A 22,430-nucleotide genomic window follows, 5' to 3' on the forward strand; every position below is an offset into this window, starting at 1 on the left:
TTCCTATCTTGCTTGTCTCCGCTGCCCGCTCTGGGCACACTGGACACCGCCGGGGCTCTTTAAGGCCCCTCCCCTGAGGCTGGCCCAGCCCCCTGGGCCCCAGCTCTCGTTCCTCAGGGGCGGGGTCACAGGCGGCCTAGCCAATGGGAGGACGGAGTTGCTCTTGCGTTTTGGTGGGGGGGGGCGTGTCTCTCTGGTTGCTGTGCTCCAAAAGGTGTGGCACCGCCTTCTCGTCACCGGGGGTGGAGTTACGTGTGGGTGACGTGGCGGCTTCTAGGCTTTGGTCGGGTTTCGGCGGCTTTAGCGCTTGGGGAGGAGGCGGTGACCACCCGGGAGACTGTGGCAGTGGTGGCGGCGGCAGGCGGCAGAGAGGAGGTAGGACTCGCTCTAGAAGGGGTCTGGCCACCGTGTCCGCTCTGGGCAGCGGCTTTCCGGGGGCGGCGACGGGATGGGGGGAAGGGAACCTGGGGCGAGCGGGCAAGTCCTGCCGGCCCGGCTCGGGCTGAGGGAATACTTCGTCGTCCAATCAGGAAAGCCCCTGTTGAGAAAGACGTCGGCATTAGCTAATCGGTGGTCGCAGTCCCCCAGAAGGCGGGATTTGGGCGGGGGTGGGACTTCCTGTTTCAAATAAACACCTAGAGATTTTTTCCCCCTTCCGCCCACCGAAGTGTGTCCTCCTCAGGAGGTCCGTCACCGTTTCTCCCTGAGGAGCCGAAGGGATCCGCGGATACGAGAGGGCCCGGTTAGGGCCTGGGGCAGTTGCACAGGCCGGGCTGGAGCCTCGGGGCCACGGGACCTGCCTCTGGCCCTGTCTCTGTTTCAAGGCCCCCGGCCCGCGCTCTGGCCGCCGGAGCCAAGTTGGAAGAAGAGTCTGAGGAGGGGGAACCGATTGGGTCGGAGAGCGGGCCCCTGCCCGCCGTGGGCCGGCCCCAGGATCTGCGGGTAGCTTTGGGCGCGAAAGTCCGTGCCAGGTGCAGAAGGGACCCGAGGATTTGCTGGCTGGGGCGGGGGGAGGGTGGGGGAAGGATTTATGGGGAAGGAGGCTGCCTAGGGAATGACACTCTCCCCTCCACAACAGTCCGAGGTTATGCGTCTCAATGATCCCGCGGAAACGCTACGGGTCTAAGAACACGGATCAGGGTGTCTACCTGGGTCTCTCAAAGACACAGGTCCTGTCCCCTGCAACTGCTGGCAGTAGCAGCAGCGACATCGCCCCTCTGCCCCCCCCAGCGGCCCTGGTCCCTCCCCCTCCCAACACCATGTCTTGCCGGGATCGGACCCAGGAGTTCCTGTCTGCCTGCAAGTCCCTGCAGAGCCGTCAGGTAAGGACCAGGAGTGGGAAAGGCAGGAGCGAGCCTTACTGAAATCTGGGAGACACTGTGCTCCAGCACTGTTGAGGGACTGAATCTTGGGGGTGACGCGACGGAGAGCTGATCGAGCTTGGAGGGGGCTGGAGGATCTACTAAGCAACAGGGAATGGGGTGGGCCAGCTCTCTAGAGGCAAGGACCTAGACTTTTTTTGTGTGTGAGAAATCCCCCAGAGGGTAGGGTTGTTACTTTGCAAGGAATATCTCAGGGTGAGAGGTGGCTGCAGTATTTTTGGTTTGGGTAAGGAACACGTTCTAGAAAGAGCCTTTAGCTCAGAGACAGGCACTTTGAATACTGGTTCTGGAATAGTCCTTACCATACGTTTGCTCTGTGACCACAGAATGTTGGGCCAGAAAGTCTAGTGGGACCTCAGTTTTTATATCTGTAAAATGAAAGAAGTTTTTCTGATAAGTAATTTTTGTCAAAATTCCTTCGCAGTGCTTTTTAAAAAATTAGATTCCCTGGTTTCAGTCCAGACTTTCTGAATCAAAGTGGGCCCTGAGTGACTGTAATTTGAAAGGTTTTTACTGCTCTTCTGTATGATCCCCAAGAGCTTTCCAGTTATCCTCTTTGATTTCCTGACTGGAGAAACAGAATGTTAATCGTGCCTGTCGTTTATTTAGTGCTTATAACGTACCAGGTATACGACTAAAGTACTTTATAGCCCTGATGCTGCTTGATTCCAGCGACTGCATTTTATACAAGAGGAAACAGATATTCAGAATGGTGCATGTCACGTGCCCCAACCCCTCCAGCTAGTAAGTGGTGGAGTCGAGATTTGAACCTGGGTCCACCTGTGCTCAAATCTGAGCTCTACGTGACAACTACTGACAAGATTAGACTGTCCGGAACAAGAGCTAGAGAGAATTTAGTGGGCACCTGAGGAATAGCGAAAGCTGGAAATGGGGAGGGGGAACTAAAGCTTCACCTCTTGATGTTGCTTTTCAGAATGGAATCCAGACAAACAAGCCGGCTCTGCGTGCTGTCCGGCAGCGTAGTGAATTTACCCTCATGGCCAAGTGAGTTGAGAGAAGTTACGTGGTGGGGTGGTGCGGTGTCTGGGAAGGAGTTGGCTTGCCTTTGGTGGCCTTGGCTGTGAGGGAGCTAATGTGGGAATAGGAATAGGTCCTGTCCTGCTCTTTCTCCTAGTGCCCTCACTAATGCTTGCTTCCAGGCGCATCGGGAAAGACCTCAGCAACACATTTGCCAAGCTGGAGAAGCTGACGATCTGTGAGTTCTTGGGGTCTTTCAGAGATGGGGCAGTGAACCAAAGAGCTCTAAGGAACCGGACTCCCTGAGCCTTGTCTTTGACCTCACCCGTCCTGGCCTCATTTGTCTCTACAGTGGCAAAGCGCAAGTCCCTCTTCGATGATAAAGCAGTGGAAATCGAAGAGCTAACTTACATCATCAAACAGGTGAGCTGCCAGCTGTTGGGAGCTAGCATTCCAGTCAGATCGCTTTCATCAATTTCCCCTTGTCTTGGAGGCCCAGAGCAAGTTTCTGGAGCCAGCCCCCAAAGACCTTGCTCATCCATTGAGTCAGTGGACACTCTTTGGTCATGTGCTGTGTACAAAGCCCTGCTGGGCCCTTGCCTCACACACCTGAGGCAAGAATTCCACCCTGAGGGCTTATTGTCTGTAAGGGGTATCTAGTCCCGTACGTTCGTGCTTAGAATGAGTGGAAGGCAAGTGGCACAAAACAGAGCTTCAAAAAGATGAATGAGACGGTCTGAGGACGCTGGGAAAAAACGTTACAGAGGTGGGTGAAACCTGAACTGGTGTCAAGGCTTGTGTAGAGGCAGTGGAAGAACATTCCAGACAAAGGAAACAGGGTTCAGAGGCGTGGCTTATAAAAGAAAGTTCACGTCTTTGCTCAGATGTTGTTTGCCCAGGGAGGCCTACCCTGAGCGTGTTGTTTAGTGCTCCAGTGCCCCAAGCTGTGCTTTTTATAGCACTTGATACTTTCTAATATTCTGTATCATTAACTCACTTACATTTATTTTATTTTATTTTTTTTTAATTTTTTTTTTCAACGTTTATTTATTTTTGAGACAGAGAGAGACAGAGCGTGAACAGGGGAGGGGCAGAGGCAGAGGGAGACACAGAATCTGAAACAGGCTGCAGGCTCTGAGCGGTCAGCACAGAGCCCGACGTGGGGCTCGAACTCACGGGCCGTGAGATCGTGACCCGAGCCGAAATCCCAAAGTCGGACGCTTAACCGACCAAGCCACCCAGGCGCCCCTCACTTACATTTATTGTTTCCGTTCCCTCTCATCTACTTCATCCCAGCCCCCCCCCCCCAAAAAAAAAAAGAAAAAAAAAAGAAAAAAAGAGAAAAATATAAGTGCCACAAGAGCGGAGAGTTTTTTCTTGCTATTTTTTCGTCTTGCTCATAGATGTATCCCAGTTGCCTGTAATAGCGTCTGGTGTAGAAAAGGTGCTCCGTTTTTGTTGACTGAATGACCGCCGGGGGGAAATAAATACCAGCCTGGAGCATGGATGGGCAGAGAGGCCAGGGAGGAGGCTGCTGCCGCTGTCCAGTGAAAAGATGATGGTGGCAAAGGCCAGGGCAGACGTGTTCAAGAGGTGCCATGCAGGGTAGGAGAGAGAGGATACCATGAACTATTGGAGCGCTATTGCATAAGCTTTGAAGAACCACAGCCTGTTCTCAGACAGTCCATTGGTTATGGTGTACCCTTGGGTAAGCTGCCTGACTACTCTGAGCTTCAATGCCCTCAGAAATAAGAGGGGGCTGATAACAGCACCCACCTCGTAGGGTGGATGTGAGGATTCAGTTGTTTGTTTTTGGAGTCACTCACGTGATTGAGTGAGTTTTAGCTGCCTGGTTCTGGGGGACTCCCCAGTGAACAAGACAGATGGGGTACCTCCCCTTGAGGATTTCCTATCTGAAACTCGACAAGTAGAATTTGTCAGACGACCTCAGAGTAGTGAATCCTATTAAAGACATAAGGGGAGTGAGTTCCTCAGGGTAGGGGCCTACTTTAGATGGGGTGATATAAGATCATCTGTGAGGGGCGCCTGGGTGGCTCAGTTGGATGAGCGTCTGACTCTTGATTTCAGCTCAGGTCGTGATCCCAGGATCACGGGATCGAGCCCCATGTCAGGCTCTGTGCTGAGCGTGGAGGCTGCTTAAGATCCTCTCTTTCTTGGGGCGCCTGGGTGGCTCAGTCAGTTGAGCATCTGATTTTGGCTCGGGTCAGGATCTCACAGTTCTTGGGTTCAAGCCCTGGGTCAGGCTCTCTGCTGTCAGCACAGAGCCTGCTTTGGATCCTCTGGCCCCATCTCTGCCTCTCCTCCACTCTCTCAAAATAAATTTAAAAAAATTTTTTTTTTAAAGATCCTCTCTTGGGGCGCCTGGGTGGCTCAGTCGGTTAGGCGTCCGACTTCGGCTCAGGTCATGATCTCACAGTCCGTGAGTTCGAGCCCCGCATCGGGCTCTGTGCTGACAGCTCAGAGCCTGGAGCCTGTTTCAGATTCTGTGTCTCCTTCTCTCTCTGACCCTTTCCCGTTCATGCTCTGTCTCTCTCTGTCTCTAAACGTTAAAAAAAAAAATTTTTTTTTTTTTTAAAAAGATCCTCTCTTTCTTCCTCTCCCTCTGCTTCTTTCCCCTGCTCACACTCTCTTTCTCTCTCTAAAATAAAATTAAAAAGAAAAGGAAAGGAAAGGATAGTCTGTGAGAAGTGACTCTGAGACCTGAATGGTAAAGGAAAAGCCAGTTATCCAAAGATCTGGTGGGAGCACTTTCCAGAAAATGGGAATAGCAAAGGGAAAGGCCCTGAAGGGTGGGTCACCTTAATGCATCTGATCAACATGAAAGAGGCCAGTGTGACTGCAGCAGGGCAAGTGAGAAGGAGACTGGGAGGGGATGAGGTTGGGGAAATGGACCACACAGAGTCAGGTGTAAGCTGCGCAAAGAATTTGGCTTGTGTTCTAACTTGAATGGAAGCTCTTGGAAGATTTTCAGCAGAGGGAGGACGTGCTCCATTTCTGGTTCAAAAGCTCACCGTGGTTGCTGTGTAGAGAGCAGATTGTTGTGGGTGGGCTTTAAGGGGAAGGTCATTTAGGAGGCTCTTGGCTATAGTTGAGAGAGCAACGGTGGTGGTTTGGTCTAGAATAGGGTTAGAAGAGAAGTAGCTCAGCGGCTCGATCCGGAGCATCTGTTGGAATCGGCTGGGTTCTCTGTGGGCTCCGTGTAGGCTCCATGTGGATCAAGGGAAAAGAGAGGAGGACGGCTCTCCAGCGTTTGGTCTGGGCAGCTGGCGACTGGCGGTGCCATTTACCAAAACAGAAAAGGAGGGAGAAGGGGGAACAGGTTTTCGTTGGAGGTGGGGGGATTAGGAGTTGTCATCCACGTTAAGTTTCACCACAAAGAGCAAGTTATAAGCTACGTAGCGTGCCGTGTGGCACACAGTAAACGAATATAAGGTGCCGAGTGCCTGGTCAGCGATCAGCCGAGTGTGGCTGCGTTGTGGCACATAGATGAGTTTAGGAGGTACGAATGTGTGACTTAGAAGCTTCCAGCTTGGGCACTTCGGTGGGAAGTGGTGCCGTTTTCTAAACTAGAACTCTGGGGGAGGAGATTTTATGGGGAGAAAACCTGGAATGCAGTTTTGGCCATGGGACTCTAGGGAGGGTGCATCAGCTCTGAAGGGACAGCCAGCCAGCAGTGAAAATCATCCATTGGTCTCAGGAATGGTTGCTGTAGGGCGGGGGGACACCTGAGTGGCTTAGTTGGTTAAGCATCTCACCCTTGATTTACGGCTCACGTCACGATTGTGAGGTTCGTGAGTTCGGGCCCCGCGTCAGGCTCTGTGTTGGTGCAGAGACGGCTTGGTATTCTCTCTCTCTCACTCTCTCTCAGAATAAGTAAACAGACTTATAAAAAAATAAAAAAGAAAAGAATGGTTGCACCTGGAATACTACCTGGGGCCTATTGGAGAAATTCTAGAAGTTGCCTAATCCAGTTTGTCTTCCAGCCTATTCCTTGAACTCACTATTCCTGACCTCTTCTCCCTGGGCTCCCCACCCCCAACCCCCTGGGCAAGCTTTCTCCGCCACTCTGTGGCCACCTCCTTCATCTCTCTTGTCTCATGTGGCCCTTGGTAACTTGCCAAGCCAGATCGGGGGGCAGAGGATGCCTTGGTCTGGTGTAGAAAGCCTGGCTGTGCTATGGTACCTCCTTATGTGTGACCTCGGATAAGTCACAGCTTTCACTCTTGCAATAAAAATATTTTTTTAATGTTTATTTATGTTGAGAGTGTGTGTATGAGTGGGAAAGCGGTGGAGAGAGAGAGAGAGAGAGAGAGAGAGAGAGAATCCCAAGCAGGCTCTGCATTGTCAGCACAGAACCTGACGTGGGGCTCCATCCCATGAACTGTGAGATCACGACCTGAGCCAAGATCAGGGGTCGCTGCTTAACCAACTGAGGCACCCAGGCTGCCCGCAATAATAATTTTTTAACGGAATTCTGTATATAAAAGGCATTTTGTTGATGTTTCTGGGCCATCGTGGAGACTTTGACTTCCCTTCTCCTGCCTACTGCACAGGTGCTTTGTCAGTCAGCGTGCTCTGGGCTTGAGATTTTGGCCTTTGAAGCAGTTCTGTGGCCATGTGCCTGGCCTCACAGGGTAGAGTTGGGCCGTAGGGCGAAGAGGGTAAGCAAGTCATTTATTTACAAATGGGTGAGACCAGGGGTGCCTGGGTGGCTCAGTCGGTTGAGCATCCGACTTTGGCTCAGGTCCTGATCTCGCTGTCCGTGAGTTTAAGCCCTGCATCGGTCTCTGTGCTGACAGCTCAAAGCCTGCAACCTGCGTAGAATTTTGTGTCTCCCTCTCTCTCTGCCCCTCCCCCACTCATGTTCTGTCTGTCTCTCTCTCTCTGTCAAAAATAAATAAACGTTAAAAAAAATTTGTATACAAATGGATGAGACCATATTTCGCCTCTTCTGGCTCTCCTCTGCAGGGACTGAGCCAGAGCAAAGTCCAGAGCTTGGAACATCCTAGCAGGCCCTTCTGGTCTGACGCTGAAGCACCCTCCCTCCCGTTTGTAACTTCCGCCCTGCCCTCCATGCCAGAGCCGTCCATGCGGGAGAGACGTTGGCTGAAGAACCCTTTGTTAACAGTTTTTCTGTTGGCTCTCCCTAGGACATCAATAGCCTCAACAAACAAATTGCCCAGCTTCAGGATTTTGTGAGGGCCAAGGGCAGCCAGAGCGGCCGGCACCTGCAAACGCATTCCAACACCATCGTGGTCTCCCTGCAGGTGGGACCTGGGGTTGGTAGAGGGGGAGGCAGAAGGGAGAAAGGTGTTGTCTTCCTTGGCTGATCCTCTCTCTCCTTTTCTTCTAGTCGAAACTGGCCTCGATGTCCAATGACTTCAAATCAGTTTTAGAAGTGAGGACAGAGGTAAGGAAAATCTGCAGGAGGGGTAGGAGTTTGGGGGTAAGGGCCCAAGGGAGAAATGGAGCAGGAACAAGTGGAGGGGTGAAGGTAACAGGGTCAAGGACCAACAAGAGGGCCCCTCTAACATGCCTGCTTCCCAGAGGCCTCAGGACCTTTGCATTTCTTCCCCAACCCCAGAACCTGAAGCAGCAGAGGAACCGGCGGGAGCAGTTCTCCCGGGCGCCTGTGTCAGCCCTGCCCCTTGCCCCCAACCACCTGGGTAAGTCATAGGTGATGAGGGGAGCCTTGAGGGGAAAGACCCAGTTCCTCTGGCTCTGATGGCATCCTCTAATCCCGTGATGGCAGCAGTAGGGTAGGAGAACAGACAAGCAAGGGACGTGCTAGGATTTTCAGAGGTCAAACCTCATTGCTGGCATTCGTGATCCACACTCAGTCTACCACATTCTCGTGTTTGGGGCTGACGTCAGTCACATGCAGTACAATGATGGTTTCTAATCTTTTCGTGCGCTTACTTCATTCGCGTTCTCTCACTTAATTGTGTTTTTAATGTTTATTTTTGCGAGAGCGAGAGGGAGGGAGAGAGAGAGATGAGCACAAGCCAGGGAGGGGCAGAGAGAGCAGGAGACAAAGGATCTGAAGTAGGCTTTGTGCTGACAGCAGCGAGCCCGATGCAGGGCTCAAACTCACAAACTGTGAGATCATGACCTGCGCCAAAGTTGGATGCTCAATCAACTGAGCTACCCAGGCGCCCCTCTCTCACTTGTCACCACCCCCCTCTGGGAAAGCAGTTGTTACTATCCCCCATTTTACAGTTGAGGAAGCCGGGCTCAGAGAGGTTAAATGATTTGTCCAGGGTCACAAGGCTATTAAGTGCCAGAGCTGGGATTCACATCCAGAGCATGTGGGCTTTGAACCTAAGAAGTGCTTTTTTTTTCCTCTCCGTAGGGGGCAGTGCTGTGGTCTTGGGGGCGGAGTCCCGTGCCTCCGGGGATGTGGCCATTGACATGATGGACTCTCGGACCAGCCAGCAGCTGCAGCTCATTGATGAGCAGGTACCTGGGCTCTGAACTGGGGAGGAGATGCTCCTTTGTCCTCCCCTGTGGGCCACCAGCAAGGGCTGAAATGTGCCTTGCGTGGAATGGCAAGCGGGGACAGTCCTAAAGAGGCAGGCTCTACCCTGAGGAAGCTCCCAGTGCTCACGTGTGCTCTCTCTCCTCTGAAGGATTCCTACATCCAGAGCCGGGCAGACACCATGCAGAACATTGAGTCCACGATTGTCGAGCTGGGCTCCATCTTTCAGCAGTTGGCACACATGGTTAAGGAGCAGGAAGAGACCATTCAGAGGTGAGAGTCTCTCTTTCATCCTAGACAGAAGGACCTTCTCCTCTCCATAGGGTGGCATCCTAAAGCTCCCCTGGGACAGCTTGATGCCCTTTGGAAGAGTAGAGTAAATCTGGCCCACCCACAGGGCCAAGTTCATCTGCGTCCATCCATTCAACAAGTGTTTACTGAGCACCTGTTTCATGTTCGGCGACATTCTAGGTGTTGGGCATGTAGCGATGAATGAGACAGTGGAGTCTCCATAGTATAGGTAACGGAAGTCAGTTGGGCAGGTGAAGACAGCTGTTCAAAAGAATTGACAAATTTCCGGGTAGTGATAAGGTCTACAGGGAGAATTATAACAGGATGATGTGTTCAGAAAGTGACTGAGTAGTTACCTATCGATGGACTCTTAGGGCTCTTCCATATCTTGGCTGTTGTAAATAATGCTTCAGTGAACATAGGGGTGCATGTATCGTTTTGAGTTAGTGGTTTTTGGAGGGCTTTTTTTGTTGGTTTTTTTTTGGATAAACGCCCAGTAGAATTACTGGATTGTATGGTAGTTCTATTTTTCTTTTTTTTTTTTTTAGTTTATTTATTTATTTTGAGACGGTAGTGGGCAGAGGGAGAGAGAGAATCCCAATCTGGCTCTGCACTACTGGTACAGATCCCAATACGGGGTTCAAACCCACAAACCGTGAGATCATGACCTGGGCTGAAGTTGAGTCGGACGCTTAACTGGTGGAGCCACCCAAGCGCCCCTATTTTTAATTTTCTGAGGAATCTTCATGCTGTTTCCCGTGATCTCTGTATCAGTTTACATTTCTACCAACTGTGCACAAGAGTTTCTTTTCTCCACATCCTCGCCGACACTTGTTCTTTCTTTCTTTTGTTTTTTTTAACCATTCTGACAGGTAGGAAGTCATGTATCTCATTGTGGTTTTGGTTTGCATGCTGATGAGTGATGTTGAGCATCTTTTCATGTGCTTGTTGGTCATCTGGATGTCTTCGCTGGAAAAACATCTACTTGGACTCTGCCCATGTTTTAATTGGATTGTTTATGGAGTTCTTGCTGTTGAGTTGTATAAGGTCGTTCTCTATTTTAGATATTGGCCCCTTATCAGATATATGACTTGCAAACTTTTCTCCCTCGCAGTAGAAACGAACTTTGCCGATCATTTTCTTTGTTGTGCAAAAGCTCTTTAGTTTGGTTGTACACCCATTTGTTATTTATGCTTTTGTTGCCCTTGCCTGCGATGTCGGGTCCAAAACACATCGCGCTAAGTGACGTCAAGGAGTCTACCACCTATGGTTTCTTCTAGGATTTTTATGGTTTCAGGTCTTACATTCAAGTCTTTAATCCATTTTGAGTTTCTTTTTGTGTATGGTGTAAGAAAGTGGTCCAGTTTCATTCTTTCGCATGGAGCTGTCCAGTTTTCCCAACACCATTTATTGAAGTGATTGTCTGACAGTTACCCATTGTATAGTCTTATCTCCTTTGTTGTAGATCAATTGATGTTACATGGGTGGATGTATTCCTGGGCTCTCTCTCATGTTCCGTTGATCTTTGTGTCTGCATTGGTGCCAGTATTAGTTACTACGGTTTTTTTTTTTCTTTTTCTTTTTTACTGTTTATTTTGAGAGAGAGCGTGCGCACAAGTAGGGGAGGGCTAGAGAGAGAGAGGGAGGGAGAGAATCCCAAGCAGGCTCTGCACCATCAGCACGGAGCCTGACATGGGGCCTGAACCCATGAACCATGAGATCATGACTTGAGCCGATATCAAGAGTTGGACACTTAACCGACTGAGCCACCCAGGCACCCCTGATTACTAATGTTTTGTAGTATAGTTTGAAATCAGGGAGTGTGATATCTCCGGCTTTGTTCTTTCTCAAGATTGCTCTGGCTATTCAGGGTCTTTTGTGATTCCATAAAATTAGTGTAATTTTTGATAAGGTTGGATTTCTAGCATGTTACTATTTGCTTTTTCTTTTTCCTGTTTTCTTAAGTGGCTCCTCTAGGGAGTACATCGTCAGCTTTTACAGCCTCCTTCATGTGAAATGGAAGAACTTCGCAACCCTCTCATCCAGACTTTACACTCTAGTTGTCGTATCTGTTGCACTGACATACGTTCAAAATCCCCTAATCCAGTATTATGGTTTTTGTATCACAGAAATTAAAAGGAAAAAATTGTCTTTCGATTTACTTCTCTGTTGACCATTTCCAGCGCTCTCCATTCGTTCCTGGATATCCAGTTTCTGTCTGGTATCACTTCCCTTTAACCTGAAGAACTTTCTGTAGCATTTTTTGTAGTGCAGATCTGCTGACATGTTGTTTTACTTTCCTTTTCTCTGAAAATTTTTTTATTTCACTTTTATTCTCTCCCCCCCCCCTTTTTTTTTAATGTTTTTTGTTTTTGAGAGAGAGAGAGAGAGAGAGAGAGAGAGAGCATGAGTGGGGGAGGGGCAGAAAGAGAGGGAGACACAGGATCTGAAGCAGGCTCCAGGCTCCTGTCTGTCAGCGCAGAGCCCGACATGGGACTCGAACTCCCGAACTGTAAGATCATGACCTGAGCTGAAGTCGGCGCTCAACCAACTGAGCCACCCAGGCACCCTTCTTTCCCTCTGTTTTTTAAGTTTATTTATTTTGAGAGAGAGAGCGTGCACGCAGGGGAGAGGCAGAGAGAGAGAGGGAAAGACTGAGAATCCCATGCAGGTTCCACACCGCCAGCGCAGAGCCCAATGCAGGGCTGGAACTTACGAACTGTGAGATCATGACCTGAGCTGAAACCAAGAGTCAGATGCTTAACATACTGAGCCAACCAGGCGTCTCTCTCTCTCTCTCTCTCTCTCTCTCTCTCTCTCTCTTCTTTGAATTTATTTATTTTGAGAGAGACAGACAGACAGACAGACAGTGTGTGGAGAGAGGTGGGGCAGAGAGAATCCCAAGCAGGCTCTGAATAGTACAGAGCCCGATGCTGCGCTTGAACTCAAACCGTGAGATCATGACCTGAGCTGAAGTTGGATGCTTAATCAACTGAGTGACCCAGGTACCCCTCTTCTGTTTTTGTTTTTTTTTAATGTTTATTTATTTTGAAAGAGAGAGTATTATAGCAGCACGTGTGCACACACGAGCCAGGGAGGGGCCAAGAGAGGGAGACAGAGAATCCCAAGCAGACTCTGCACTGTCAGCAAAGAGCTGTCGCTGGGCTCGATCCCACAGACCATGAGATCATGACCTGAGCTGAAAAGTCAGGACACTTAACCGATTGAGCCACCCTGGCACCCCTGTTTTGTAGTTGTTTTTTGTTGTTGTTGTTGTTGTTGTTATTTTTATTTATTTTAATTTTTTAATGCTTATTTATTATTGAGAGACAGAGAGAGACAGACTGCGAACAGGGGAGGGGCAGAGAGAGAGGGAGACACAGAATCAGAAGCAGGCTCCAGGCTGTCAGCACAGAGCCTGACGTGGGGCTTGAACTCACAAACCGCAAGATCATGACCTGAGTCGAAGTCGGACACGTAACCAACTGAGCCACCCAGGCACCCCGTTTTTTTTTTTTTAAGGTTTATTTATTTTTGAGAGAGACAGAGCACAAGCAGGGGAGGGGCAGGGAGAGAGGGAGACACAGAATCTGAAGCAGGTCCCAGGCTCTGAGCTGTCAGCAGAGTCCCAACGCGGGGCTCAAACTCATGGACCTGCGAGATCATGACCTGAGCCAAAGTCGGACGCTCAACCGACTGGGCCACCCAGGTGCCCCTGTTTTGTGTTTTTAAAAGTAGGCTCTATGCCCAGTGTGAACGCACAACCCCAAGTTCAAGAGCCACAGGCTCCACTGGCTGAGCCAGCTAGGCGACCCTACCCTCATTCTATAGAGAAGGATGTTTCCCCTGGTTATAGAATTCTGGATTTATGGTTTTTCTCTTTAAACACTTCAGATGTATCTCTCTACTCTCTTGGTCTTTTTTGTTCTTAATGAGAAGGCAGTGGTAACATGAACTGTTTATGTGATGTCTTTCTCTCTGGCTACTTTTCTGTTGTTTGGGGGTTTTTTGTTTGTTTTGTTTTGTTTTTCAGCAGTTGACCAGCATGTGTCCAGATGTCACTTTCTTTGCATTTCTCTTTCTTGGGGTTGGCTGAGCCTCTTGAATGTGTACATTTGTATCTTTCACAAAGTTTCAGAACTGTTTGGCTGTTACTTACTCAGACCGCGCCCAGTTCCTCACACAATTTCAGCCTCTTCAGCTCAGTACAAGGGGGACCAGTGGCAGAGAGAGGGGCAGAGGGAGATGTGGGAGGTAGAGGAATCCACACGGCTCGGCGTGCCTGCCCACTTGCTCTTAGGCCTTTTAGCAGCACGCAGTCTTGGTTGATCTTTATTCCCCAGGGCGCGAAGCAGAGTGCTTTCACGCTGGGGTATAGGTCGAGTGAAACCGGTGAACACCTGGATTTGTATAAAGCAGGTTTCCCTGTACGCATCCATTAAGCAGCCTCACGTATTTAATTAGGCAGAGGTGAAGAAGATAGGTCCCTGGCTTCACACTTGGAAATTCAGATTCCGTGCCTGTGAGTGGAGTGGCCCGCCAGGAATCTCCCATTTTTATGTAAGCTCACAGGGTTCTTTTATTTATTTATTTTAAATGTTTTCTTTAATGTTTTATTTTTGAGAGAGAGCAAGGGAGGGGCAGAGAGAGAGGGAGACACAGAATCTGAAGCAGGCCCCAGGCTCCGAGCTGTCAGGACAGAGCCCGACGCAGGGTTCGAACCCACAGACTGTGAGATCATGACCTGTAAGCTCAGAGGGTTCTTTTATTTATTTATTTATTTTAAATGTTTTCTTTAATGTTTTATTTTTGAGAGAGAGCAGGGGAGGGGCAAAGAGAGACTCGGGAGACACAGAATCCGAAGCAGGCCCCAGGCTCCGAGCTGTCAGGACAGAGCCCGACGCGGGGTTCAAACCCACAGACTGTGAGATCGTGACCTGTAAGCTCAGAGGGTTCTGATGAGCATCCAAGTTTGAGAACCACTGGTTAATAGGATGTTTGTTTATTCAACAACTATGGTACCGGCCATTTATAAGGTGCTGTGAGTACAGCTGTCTTGGTCTTAGAATCAAGAGACTTCAAAAGACTGACACTTACTTGGTTCAGCTGGTACCTCGGGAACTCCTTACTGGCTTGCTCCACAGACACTGCACAGCTCCTCAGGCTGTGATGTATTTTGAATGTTAGAATATTACTGTAGATCCAGTGAGACAGAATTATAAAAGACATTGGGGTTCTGTGTCCATCGCGTACGTGTTTTAAATAGTTAACACGATAGCACGCGTGCACCTTGACCTTCTAGTCTTCCTTGCAACAGCGTCGTAAGTATCTTTCAGCGTGTTAGTATTCATTTGGTCGTTGGTTTAGCAAACACCTGTTGTCTCGGCTGCGAGCTAGTCCTGCTGGATCTGGGGATAGGACGGTGAAAGACCGTCCTGGTCCTCGTGGAGCTCATGTCCACTCGGAGCTTCATACGCTGACAGTTACAGTTCAGCATGGGAAGGGCAGGAAGTGAAGGAGATAAGGGAACTCAGACTAGGTACCTCTTTCTAGAAGTAAAAAATACCGAGCTAAGTCTTGAGGAGGAATGCCAGCCGAAGAAGGGGAAAGAAAAGGCCATTCTCTGGGGTAGGGGGGGCGGGGAGGACCAGCTCAGAAATGAAAAAGAGCTTGGGTGGATTCCAAGAATGCAGTGCTACCGCACAGGGCATGGGGGGTGGTGAGGGAGGAAACCGGAGGGGGCAGGGCCGCAAAGGACCGGTGCGCCACAGCAAGGAGTTTGTGCTCAGGGCGAGAATACAGGATGAAGTAGATTGGCGCTGGGCAAAGGGACGAGCTTTGTTCTGGACATGCCGAGTGCCAGATGGGACATCCGAGTGGCATGTGATGTGTGGTCTGATACTCAGAAGAGACTTGGGGGAGTCTGTGGCCTCCCTGATGAGGGAGGCCTCAACCAACTAAGCCACCCAGGGGCCTCTTAAATTTTGTTTTTAATGTTTATTTATTTTTGAGAGAGACAGTGCAGGCGGGGGAGGGGCAGAGAGAGAGAGGGAGACACAAAATCTGAAGCAGATTCCAGGCTCTGAGCTGTCAGCACAGAGTCCGATGCGGGGGTTGAACCCACAAACCGTGAGATCATGACCAGAGCTGAAGCTGGACGCTTAACCAACTGAGCCACCCAGGGGCCCCCTCAAAGGATGAAAGTTTTAAAATAGACCTAAACTTGGGGCGCCTGGGTGGCTCAGTCGGTTAAGCGGCCGACTTCGGCTCAGGTCATGATCTCGCGGTCCGTGAGTTCGAGCCCCGCGTCGGGCTCTGTGCTGACAGCTCAGAGCCTGGAGCCTGTTTCAGATTCTGTCTCCCTCTCTCTGACCCTCCCCCGTTCATGCTTTGTCTCTCTCTGTCTCAAAAATAAATAAACGTTAAAATAAATAATAATAATAAAATAGACCTAAACATTCTTCTCTTTGCTTCCTGCATGCCGGTAGATCTGGATTTGAGCACCCTCTTTAGAAACCACTGATGTAGGGGCACATGGGTGGCTCAGTTGGTTGGGCATCTGACTCTTGATTTCAGCTTGGGTCATGATCTCATAGTTTGTGAGCTTGAGCCTCACATAAGGCTCTGCGCTGACAGTGTGGAATCTGCTTGGGATTCTCTCTCTCCCTCTGTGCCCCTCCCTTGGTCTCTCTTTCTTTCTCTCAAAATAAATAAATGAAATAAACTTAAAAAAAAAAAAAGTAATTTAGTCCTAAGTTCTTCAGTATGTGGATTCCTGGGTCCCATCCTAGACTTTCTGGACGTGAGACATGAGAGTTTTCATTTAGGGAATGCCTAAAAGGTGTTTCTTTAAAAAGAAAAAAAAAATTTGTTTAACATTTATTTATTATTGAGAGACAGAGAGACACAGAGCCTGAGCAGGGGAGGGGCAGAGAGAGGGGGAGACACAGAATCTGAAGCAGGCTCCGGGCTCTGAGGTGTCAGCACAGAGCCCGACGCAGGGCTTGAACTCACAAACTGTGAGATCATGACCCGAGCCAAAGCCGGATGCCCAACCGACCGAACCACCCAGGCACCCCAAAGGTGTTTCTTATTTTTTCTACGGGTATGAAAACTGCTGATCTGTTACTCTGTTTGTTTTCTTTTTCACACCATTTTATAAATTATGAAATTTCTAACTAGAAAAGTGGGGAGAATAGTACAATGAACACCTATATGTTCCTTTTACCCAGATTCGCTTAGTATTTTATCGTATTTGCTTTCCTTCTTTTTTTTTTTTTTTTTTTTTTATTCTGAATCATTTGAAAGTAAGTGCAAAGATCATGATGTTTTTATCCCTGAATACTTTGGCACACATCTGCCAAGGTCTGGTATTCTCCTGACCGGCCACAATGCCATTATCATAGCTAAGAAAACGAACAGTTCTCTAGCACTGTCCAATATTTAGTGCATACTGAAATTTCCCCAGCTGTTCTTAAAAACTGCTAGAAAAGGGGGCGCCTGGGTGGCTCAGTCGGTTGAGTCTACGACTTCGGCTCAGGTCATGATCTCACGGTCTGTGGGTTTGAGTCCCGCGTCGGGCTCTGGGCTGACAGCTCAGAGCCTGGAGCCTGCTTCGGATTCTGTGTCTCCCTCTCTCTCTGACCCTCCCCCATTCATGGTCTGTCTCTCTCTGTCTCAAAAATAAATAAACATTAAAAAAAAATTTTTTTTTAACTGCTAGAAAAGAGTTGCTAAAATGCTAAAAGCATTTTTCCCCCTTCAATTTAAGACCCAGGCAGTATTGGCAGGTGGCATTTGATTGTTTTGCCTCTTTAGTCTGCCTTCTGAAGCTTTGCTTCTCGTGGCACGGACTTTCCTTTCAAGAGGCCAGTGCCTCTTACAGAAAGTCCCACACGTGTATTTATCCAGTGTTTCCTCACGAATGGATGTAGGTTCTAGATTTTTGGCCAGCTGTGTAGGTGATTGTTATCAGTAGCCACGTGGTGAGGTCATCCTTTTCTTGGCGATGCCAGGTTTGGTCACTTGTTGACTGTGGTGACCATCCCACCAAGTTTTCCATGGGGTGATGATTTGAGTCTCTGTGAACTTTGCAGCTCCTTCCGCCCATGATGGTCCTTGCCTGATTCATTTGTAACATTGTATATGGCAACATGGCAATTCTCTTATTCTTTCCTCTCTGCTACATTTTTACAGCTGGAATCCTTCTGTAAAGAAGGAGCTTTCTCAGGGCGCCTGGGTGGTTCAGTCAGTTGAGCATCCTAACTTCAGCTGGGGTCATGATCTCACGGTTCCTGAGTTTGAGCCCTGTTATGCTGACAGCTCAGAGCCTGGAACCTGCTTCAGATGCTGTGTCTCCCTCTCTCTCTGCTCCTCCCTTGCTCACATTCTGTCTCTCTCTCTCAAAAACAAATAAACATTTAAAAAAATTAAAAAAAAATCATTTTAATGTTTATTTGTTTTTGAGAGACAGGGAGAGAGAGACAGAGTGAGAGCGGGGGAGGGGTAGAGAGAGAGGGAGACACAGCATCTGAAGCAGGCTCCAGGCTCTGAGCTGTCAGCACAGAGCCCGATGTAGGGCTGAAACTCATGAACCGTGAGATTGTGATCTGAGCCAAAGTCGGACGCTTAACTGAGCCGCACAGGTGCCCCCCCCCCCCCCATTTTTTTTTTTTAAAGGTTTCTTGGGCGTCTGGGTGACTCAGTTAAGTGTCTGACTTCAGCTCAGGTCATGATCTTGTGGTTCGTGGGTTCGAGCCCCACATCAGGTTCTGTCCTGACAGCTCAGAGCCTGGAGCCTGGTTCAGATTCTGTGTGTCCCTCTCTCTCTGCGCCTCCTCTGCTCGTGTGCACTCTCTCTCTCTCTCTCTCTCAAAAATAAACGTTAAAAAATTTTTTTTAAAAAGGAGGTTTTTCTCTTTAAACATTACTAGGAATAATGGATTATTTTTATTCAATGTAAGATAATCCATTACCATTATTATTTTATGTTTATTTATTTTGAGGCGGGGAGGGAGGGGGCGGAGAGAAAGGGAGGAAGATTATCCCAGGCAGGCTCTGCACCATCAGTGCAGAGCCCGATGTGAGGCTCGAACTCACGAACCATGAGATCATGACCTAAGCCGAAGTCGGACACTTAACCTACTGAGTCACACAGGCGCCGCCATCATCATTGTTATTATTTTTTAATATTTATTTTAGAGACAGAGTGTGAGCGGGAGAGGGGTTAGAAAGAGGGAGACACAGAATCCGAAGCAGGCTCCAGACTCTGAGCTGTCAACACAGAGCCTGACATGGGGCTCGAACCCACGAACCATGGGATCATGACCTGAGCCAGAGTTACACACATCCAGCTGAGCCACCCGGGTGCCCCATCATTATTTTGTTATTACAGTCAGATTTCCTAAACCTGGCCTTGTGGAGCTCCTTAAAGGCAGTTTCTGTATCCTCTGAACATGACCCAACTCCTCTCTTGGTCCTTAGGAAGCTTTGGGGAAACTTACACTCTGAAAACTAAAGTCTCAGATCTCTGAATTGTGGTCAAATAATCTTTCCAGTCCCTAGGTTTAGTGTTTTCTTCCATTCAACCTCCTTTTTATTGTCATCCCCAACGTACACACACCTTCTCGTGCTCTGGGTTTTCCTGCTTCTCCATCCATCCACCCCTTTGTCCTCCCCACCTTGCAGACTTGTTCCTTTCTATTTTCTTCAGCCTTCTTCCCAAGCCATTATTTTCCACCCCCGTCATTTCCATCTTTACTCCCCCCTACTTTCTCCGAGTATCCTGCCAATACCTAATTTTTCACCACCAGTACCCTCTCCCATTAGTTTTCATTCATGGATTCCCATTTAAAATCTTTCTTAGGCCAAGGGCGCCTGGGTGGCTCAGTCGGTTGGGTGTCCTACGCTTGATTTCGGCTTGGGTCGTGATCTCATGGTTTGTGGTTTCGGGCCCTGAGGCGGGCTCTGCACTGACAGTGGAGCCTGCTTGGGATTCTCTCTCCCTCTCTCTCTGTCTCTCTCAAAATAAATAAATAAAATTAAAAAGTTTAAAATCTTTCGTATGCCAGACTGCACTGACTATCCATTTTTGTTAAGTAAAGCCATTCCTAATGGTCAAGATGAGCTTTCTGGGGTATGACAGTGGAATCCACACTGAGAAATGAAATTCCAGCCCAAAGGTAGGAAACCTGATACTAATTTAGTTAGCCACTCTGATATAAATAGGGAATCATGTACAGTCCAGGCTCCTGTATCTGAATTCTTTTTAAATGTATTCATGTGTGTAATCTCTACACTTAACACGGGGCTTGAACTCAACAACCCCAAGATCAAGAGTCACATGCTCTTTTGAATAAGCCAGCCGGCACCCCTGGGCTCTTGTATTTGGACAGAGATTAGTTCACAGTTCTCACGAGCACCTTCTGAGGACCTTGGGCCTACAGCCGCTGGCCCAGCCTCTCATGTTCCAACTGGATTACAGGGCTCCACCTTTTCTGTCCCCAGAGCTCACAGAGGTCTCTGCTCCCAGGGACTCCCTTTGCAAAGACCTGGGTTTGTATTGGGTTTTCAGGATTGCATATGCAGTTTGGCAGGGAAATGTTTTATTTTCCTCAGCAGTGTCTCAAGAGGTGGCCCTTCATCTGAGGACTTCTCTATATGCTGGAGAGACATGTTCGACTAATTGCAGGGCTTTTCTTCTCCCCTGACTTCCTGTCCATATCATGCAGTTTTTCTTCCTGTCTTAACTCAGAGCTGGGATTTCCTAACTCTAATGATCTATGGCCGTCCCCCCCCCCCCCCCCCCCCCCGCCTTGTTACAAATTCAATACTGTTTTTTAGACGAAAACCAATAAATCCTGATGAGCAAAAAATTCAAATAGCCAGCATTTTGGCGGCTCTTACTAAGGGTTGGGCACCTCCTGTTAACTCACTTAAGGCCGACAACAACCGGAGAGGCCGGGTTGGTGTATCCTCATTTTCCCTCCTTTGCAGTTGAGGAAAATGAGTCGGGAGGCTGAATGACTGGCTCAAGATCATAAGCTAATAAGTTGCAGAGCTAATTTTCAAACCAGAGCCAAGACTTGTCTACGTTGCCCTTCCAGAGCTTTCTCTGGACACAAGTGCGTACACACAAAAATGGGATCACAGTGTATGTACGTACTTCCCACTCCCACACGTTGTGACTGTCTTCCCATGTCCGTAACTATACTATAATAGCCTTCTTTTTAATCCAGTGTCCTTCTCTTTCCTCTTTTGGCTCTGTCCCCAGGATCGACGAGAACGTGCTGGGAGCCCAGCTGGATGTTGACGCCGCCCATTCAGAGATCCTCAAGTACTTCCAGTCGGTCACCTCTAACCGGTGGCTCATGGTCAAAATCTTCCTCATCCTCATTGTCTTCTTCATCATCTTTGTGGTCTTCCTTGCCTGAACCCTCTCTACTCGGAGGCACTTCGTGGGGGTTTGGAACCCTTTTGGCAGGGCAGGTGGCCAGTGCTGCCGCTGAGCCTGTGCAGGGTGCTGGGGAGAAAGGCCCTGTTTCCCTAGAACTGCTGAGAATGGCCACTGCCCCTGACCCCTGACCCTTTGCCTCTGGCCACCCTGTCCTCCCCTCACCACCCTCAGGCCCACGAAACACACGGTTCTGGATTTGTACTCTGCTGTGAAGTGGCTGGAAGAGAGCAGAGGCCAACTGGGGGCCTGTGGAGGAGGTTGTCTCCACTAGGTAGGAGATTTTTAGAAACTCCCCAGCCTCTTCCAAAGGAAACTTCGGCAGCAAGGGGAGATGATGCCGTTTCCCCACCTTCCTGCGAGTGAGGAGAGGAAGCGAAACTGCCCCCCTGGGACCAACTTTCCCATCTGGGTTAGAATTTGACCTTTCTTCTTCCTTTCTTCACCACGTGAGGCAGGGGGCCCTGAGCCCCTCGGCTGCCCGCACAACCCCAACTCTGGCTGCTGGTGACTCTCTCTGCCAAATGTGCTGCAGCCCATTTTCTCCCAATTACAGCAAGACTGTCAGCCTCACTGGCCCTGTCGTCATTTCTGGGTGGGAGCGTCGAAGGGCCTATGCAGCGAGCACACCGCCCAGTACAGGGACCGAAAGGCCGGGCCAACGGCTTGAAGGGCCAGGCTTTGGGTCCCATGTACACAACTGCTTCCAGGTGGAGGAGGACTCAAGTGCAGCATTTCATTAGCATGGAAACTTCCCTTCGGAGGGGGAATCGGGACCCCAGAGGGGGTCCTTGTTTGGTAGCAACTTCCAGGACCATCTCTAGCAGTATTTGTACCTGTTTTAGCTGCATCCTCTGACCAGCTGGCCCCGTTTTTCCTTAAGCTGGATGACACAGGAGCTCTGCCTGCTGCAAGGAGTGAAAGGCGAAGAATCTGTTCCCCGCTCCAACTGAGGCTCTTGGTCCCCTCCAAGCCCCTCATCCAAGCCAGTCACAGGAGGATGGAGGCCTGCCTGGAATATCCACCCTCTGGGGAAGTTCATATGCTTCTTGGCCAGGACCCACAACCAAGTTTCTGAGGTTACTGGAGTCCCTCCCCCCCCCCCCCCCATCTCACACACCCCAAAAGCAGCTCAAGCTACAGGAAAACAATAACCATACACCAAGCTGGCCCTAGAACTTTGGCGAGGGTCGGGGTGGGAGGGTGGGGAAGGGTCGCCTAGGAGAACCTATGGCTTTTCTAGCCAAGGCATTTTACTAGGTCCCCTTGGCCTCTGTTCGCCGGGTGTCTCGCTTGCATCCTCACTGCCCAGTTAACACAGAATGTAGGTCTGGCCCAGCACCTCTGTGGTGGGTGAGGAGGTTGTGAAGACAATTGCTTGCCAAAGTCGGAAGTGCAATGCTCCTTTGACTCGGCAACTCTTGGGAGGATGTGGAGATCGGAAATTCATTTATTTCACAAATGTTTTTTGAGTTCTGGTGCGTGCCAGGCAGGGTACTGAGCCAGGGGTTAGAGAAAAAAAAAAAAAAACCAAGCCACCCATGAATTTGTCGAGGACCCTGCCCTCTTGGGGTTTACGTGCTAGTTTTCTATTGCCTGATAATCCATTTTATAGATGAGGAAAGCGTGGTATATATCCGCAGCTGGCAAAGGGTTGGGCCGAGACTTAAGTACTGAGGTCTATGAACAATCACTCCCACTCCGAGGCCCGGGCCTCCCATTCCTCGGAGGGCCCTTCGTGCGACCCCCTTTGTGTTCCTCTCGGAGTCCTGGGCTGCACCAGCCTGCTATCTGCTCCGGCGCTGGCCCCAGAGGTGCCGGCCTAGCT

At 49.5% G+C, this 22,430-nt stretch overlaps 1 protein-coding gene across 3 annotated transcripts; it reads left to right on the top strand.

Moving 5' to 3' along the window:
• The first annotated feature begins 236 nt into the window (after positions 1-236).
• STX5 (syntaxin 5) lies at positions 237-21,175 on the top strand. 3 transcript variants are annotated; one of them, XM_047876670.1, is made up of 11 exons: positions 237-375; positions 1,079-1,322; positions 2,317-2,387; positions 2,543-2,598; positions 2,713-2,783; positions 7,532-7,648; positions 7,735-7,791; positions 7,966-8,047; positions 8,734-8,840; positions 9,011-9,132; positions 20,423-21,175. In XM_047876670.1, exons 2-11 carry the CDS (start codon positions 1,098-1,100, stop codon positions 20,580-20,582), a joined length of 1,068 nt encoding a protein of 355 aa, XP_047732626.1. In that variant the 5' UTR covers positions 237-375; positions 1,079-1,097; the 3' UTR covers positions 20,583-21,175. The 3 variants fall into 3 exon arrangements, with proteins under 3 accessions (XP_047732626.1, XP_047732628.1, XP_047732627.1); XM_047876672.1 differs by having other exon boundaries at positions 249-375; positions 1,164-1,322; XM_047876671.1 differs by lacking the exon at positions 237-375 and adding an exon at positions 485-971.
• The last annotated feature ends 1,255 nt before the right edge of the window (positions 21,176-22,430 follow it).

Source organism: Prionailurus viverrinus, chromosome D1 (assembly GCF_022837055.1).
Source record: "Prionailurus viverrinus isolate Anna chromosome D1, UM_Priviv_1.0, whole genome shotgun sequence".
Lineage (NCBI taxonomy): Eukaryota > Metazoa > Chordata > Mammalia > Carnivora > Felidae > Prionailurus > Prionailurus viverrinus.

Bases quoted from the DNA above. Each gene is read 5' to 3' on its own strand.
- STX5 (XM_047876670.1), top strand. From the start codon at position 1,098: ATGATCCCGCGGAAACGCTACGGGTCTAAGAACACGGATCAGGGTGTC. The intron at 2,388-2,542 runs GTGAGTTGAGAG...GCTTGCTTCCAG, and splicing joins GAATTTACCCTCATGGCCAA to GCGCATCGGGAAAGACCTCA. The intron at 8,841-9,010 runs GTACCTGGGCTC...TCTCCTCTGAAG, and splicing joins TGCAGCTCATTGATGAGCAG to GATTCCTACATCCAGAGCCG.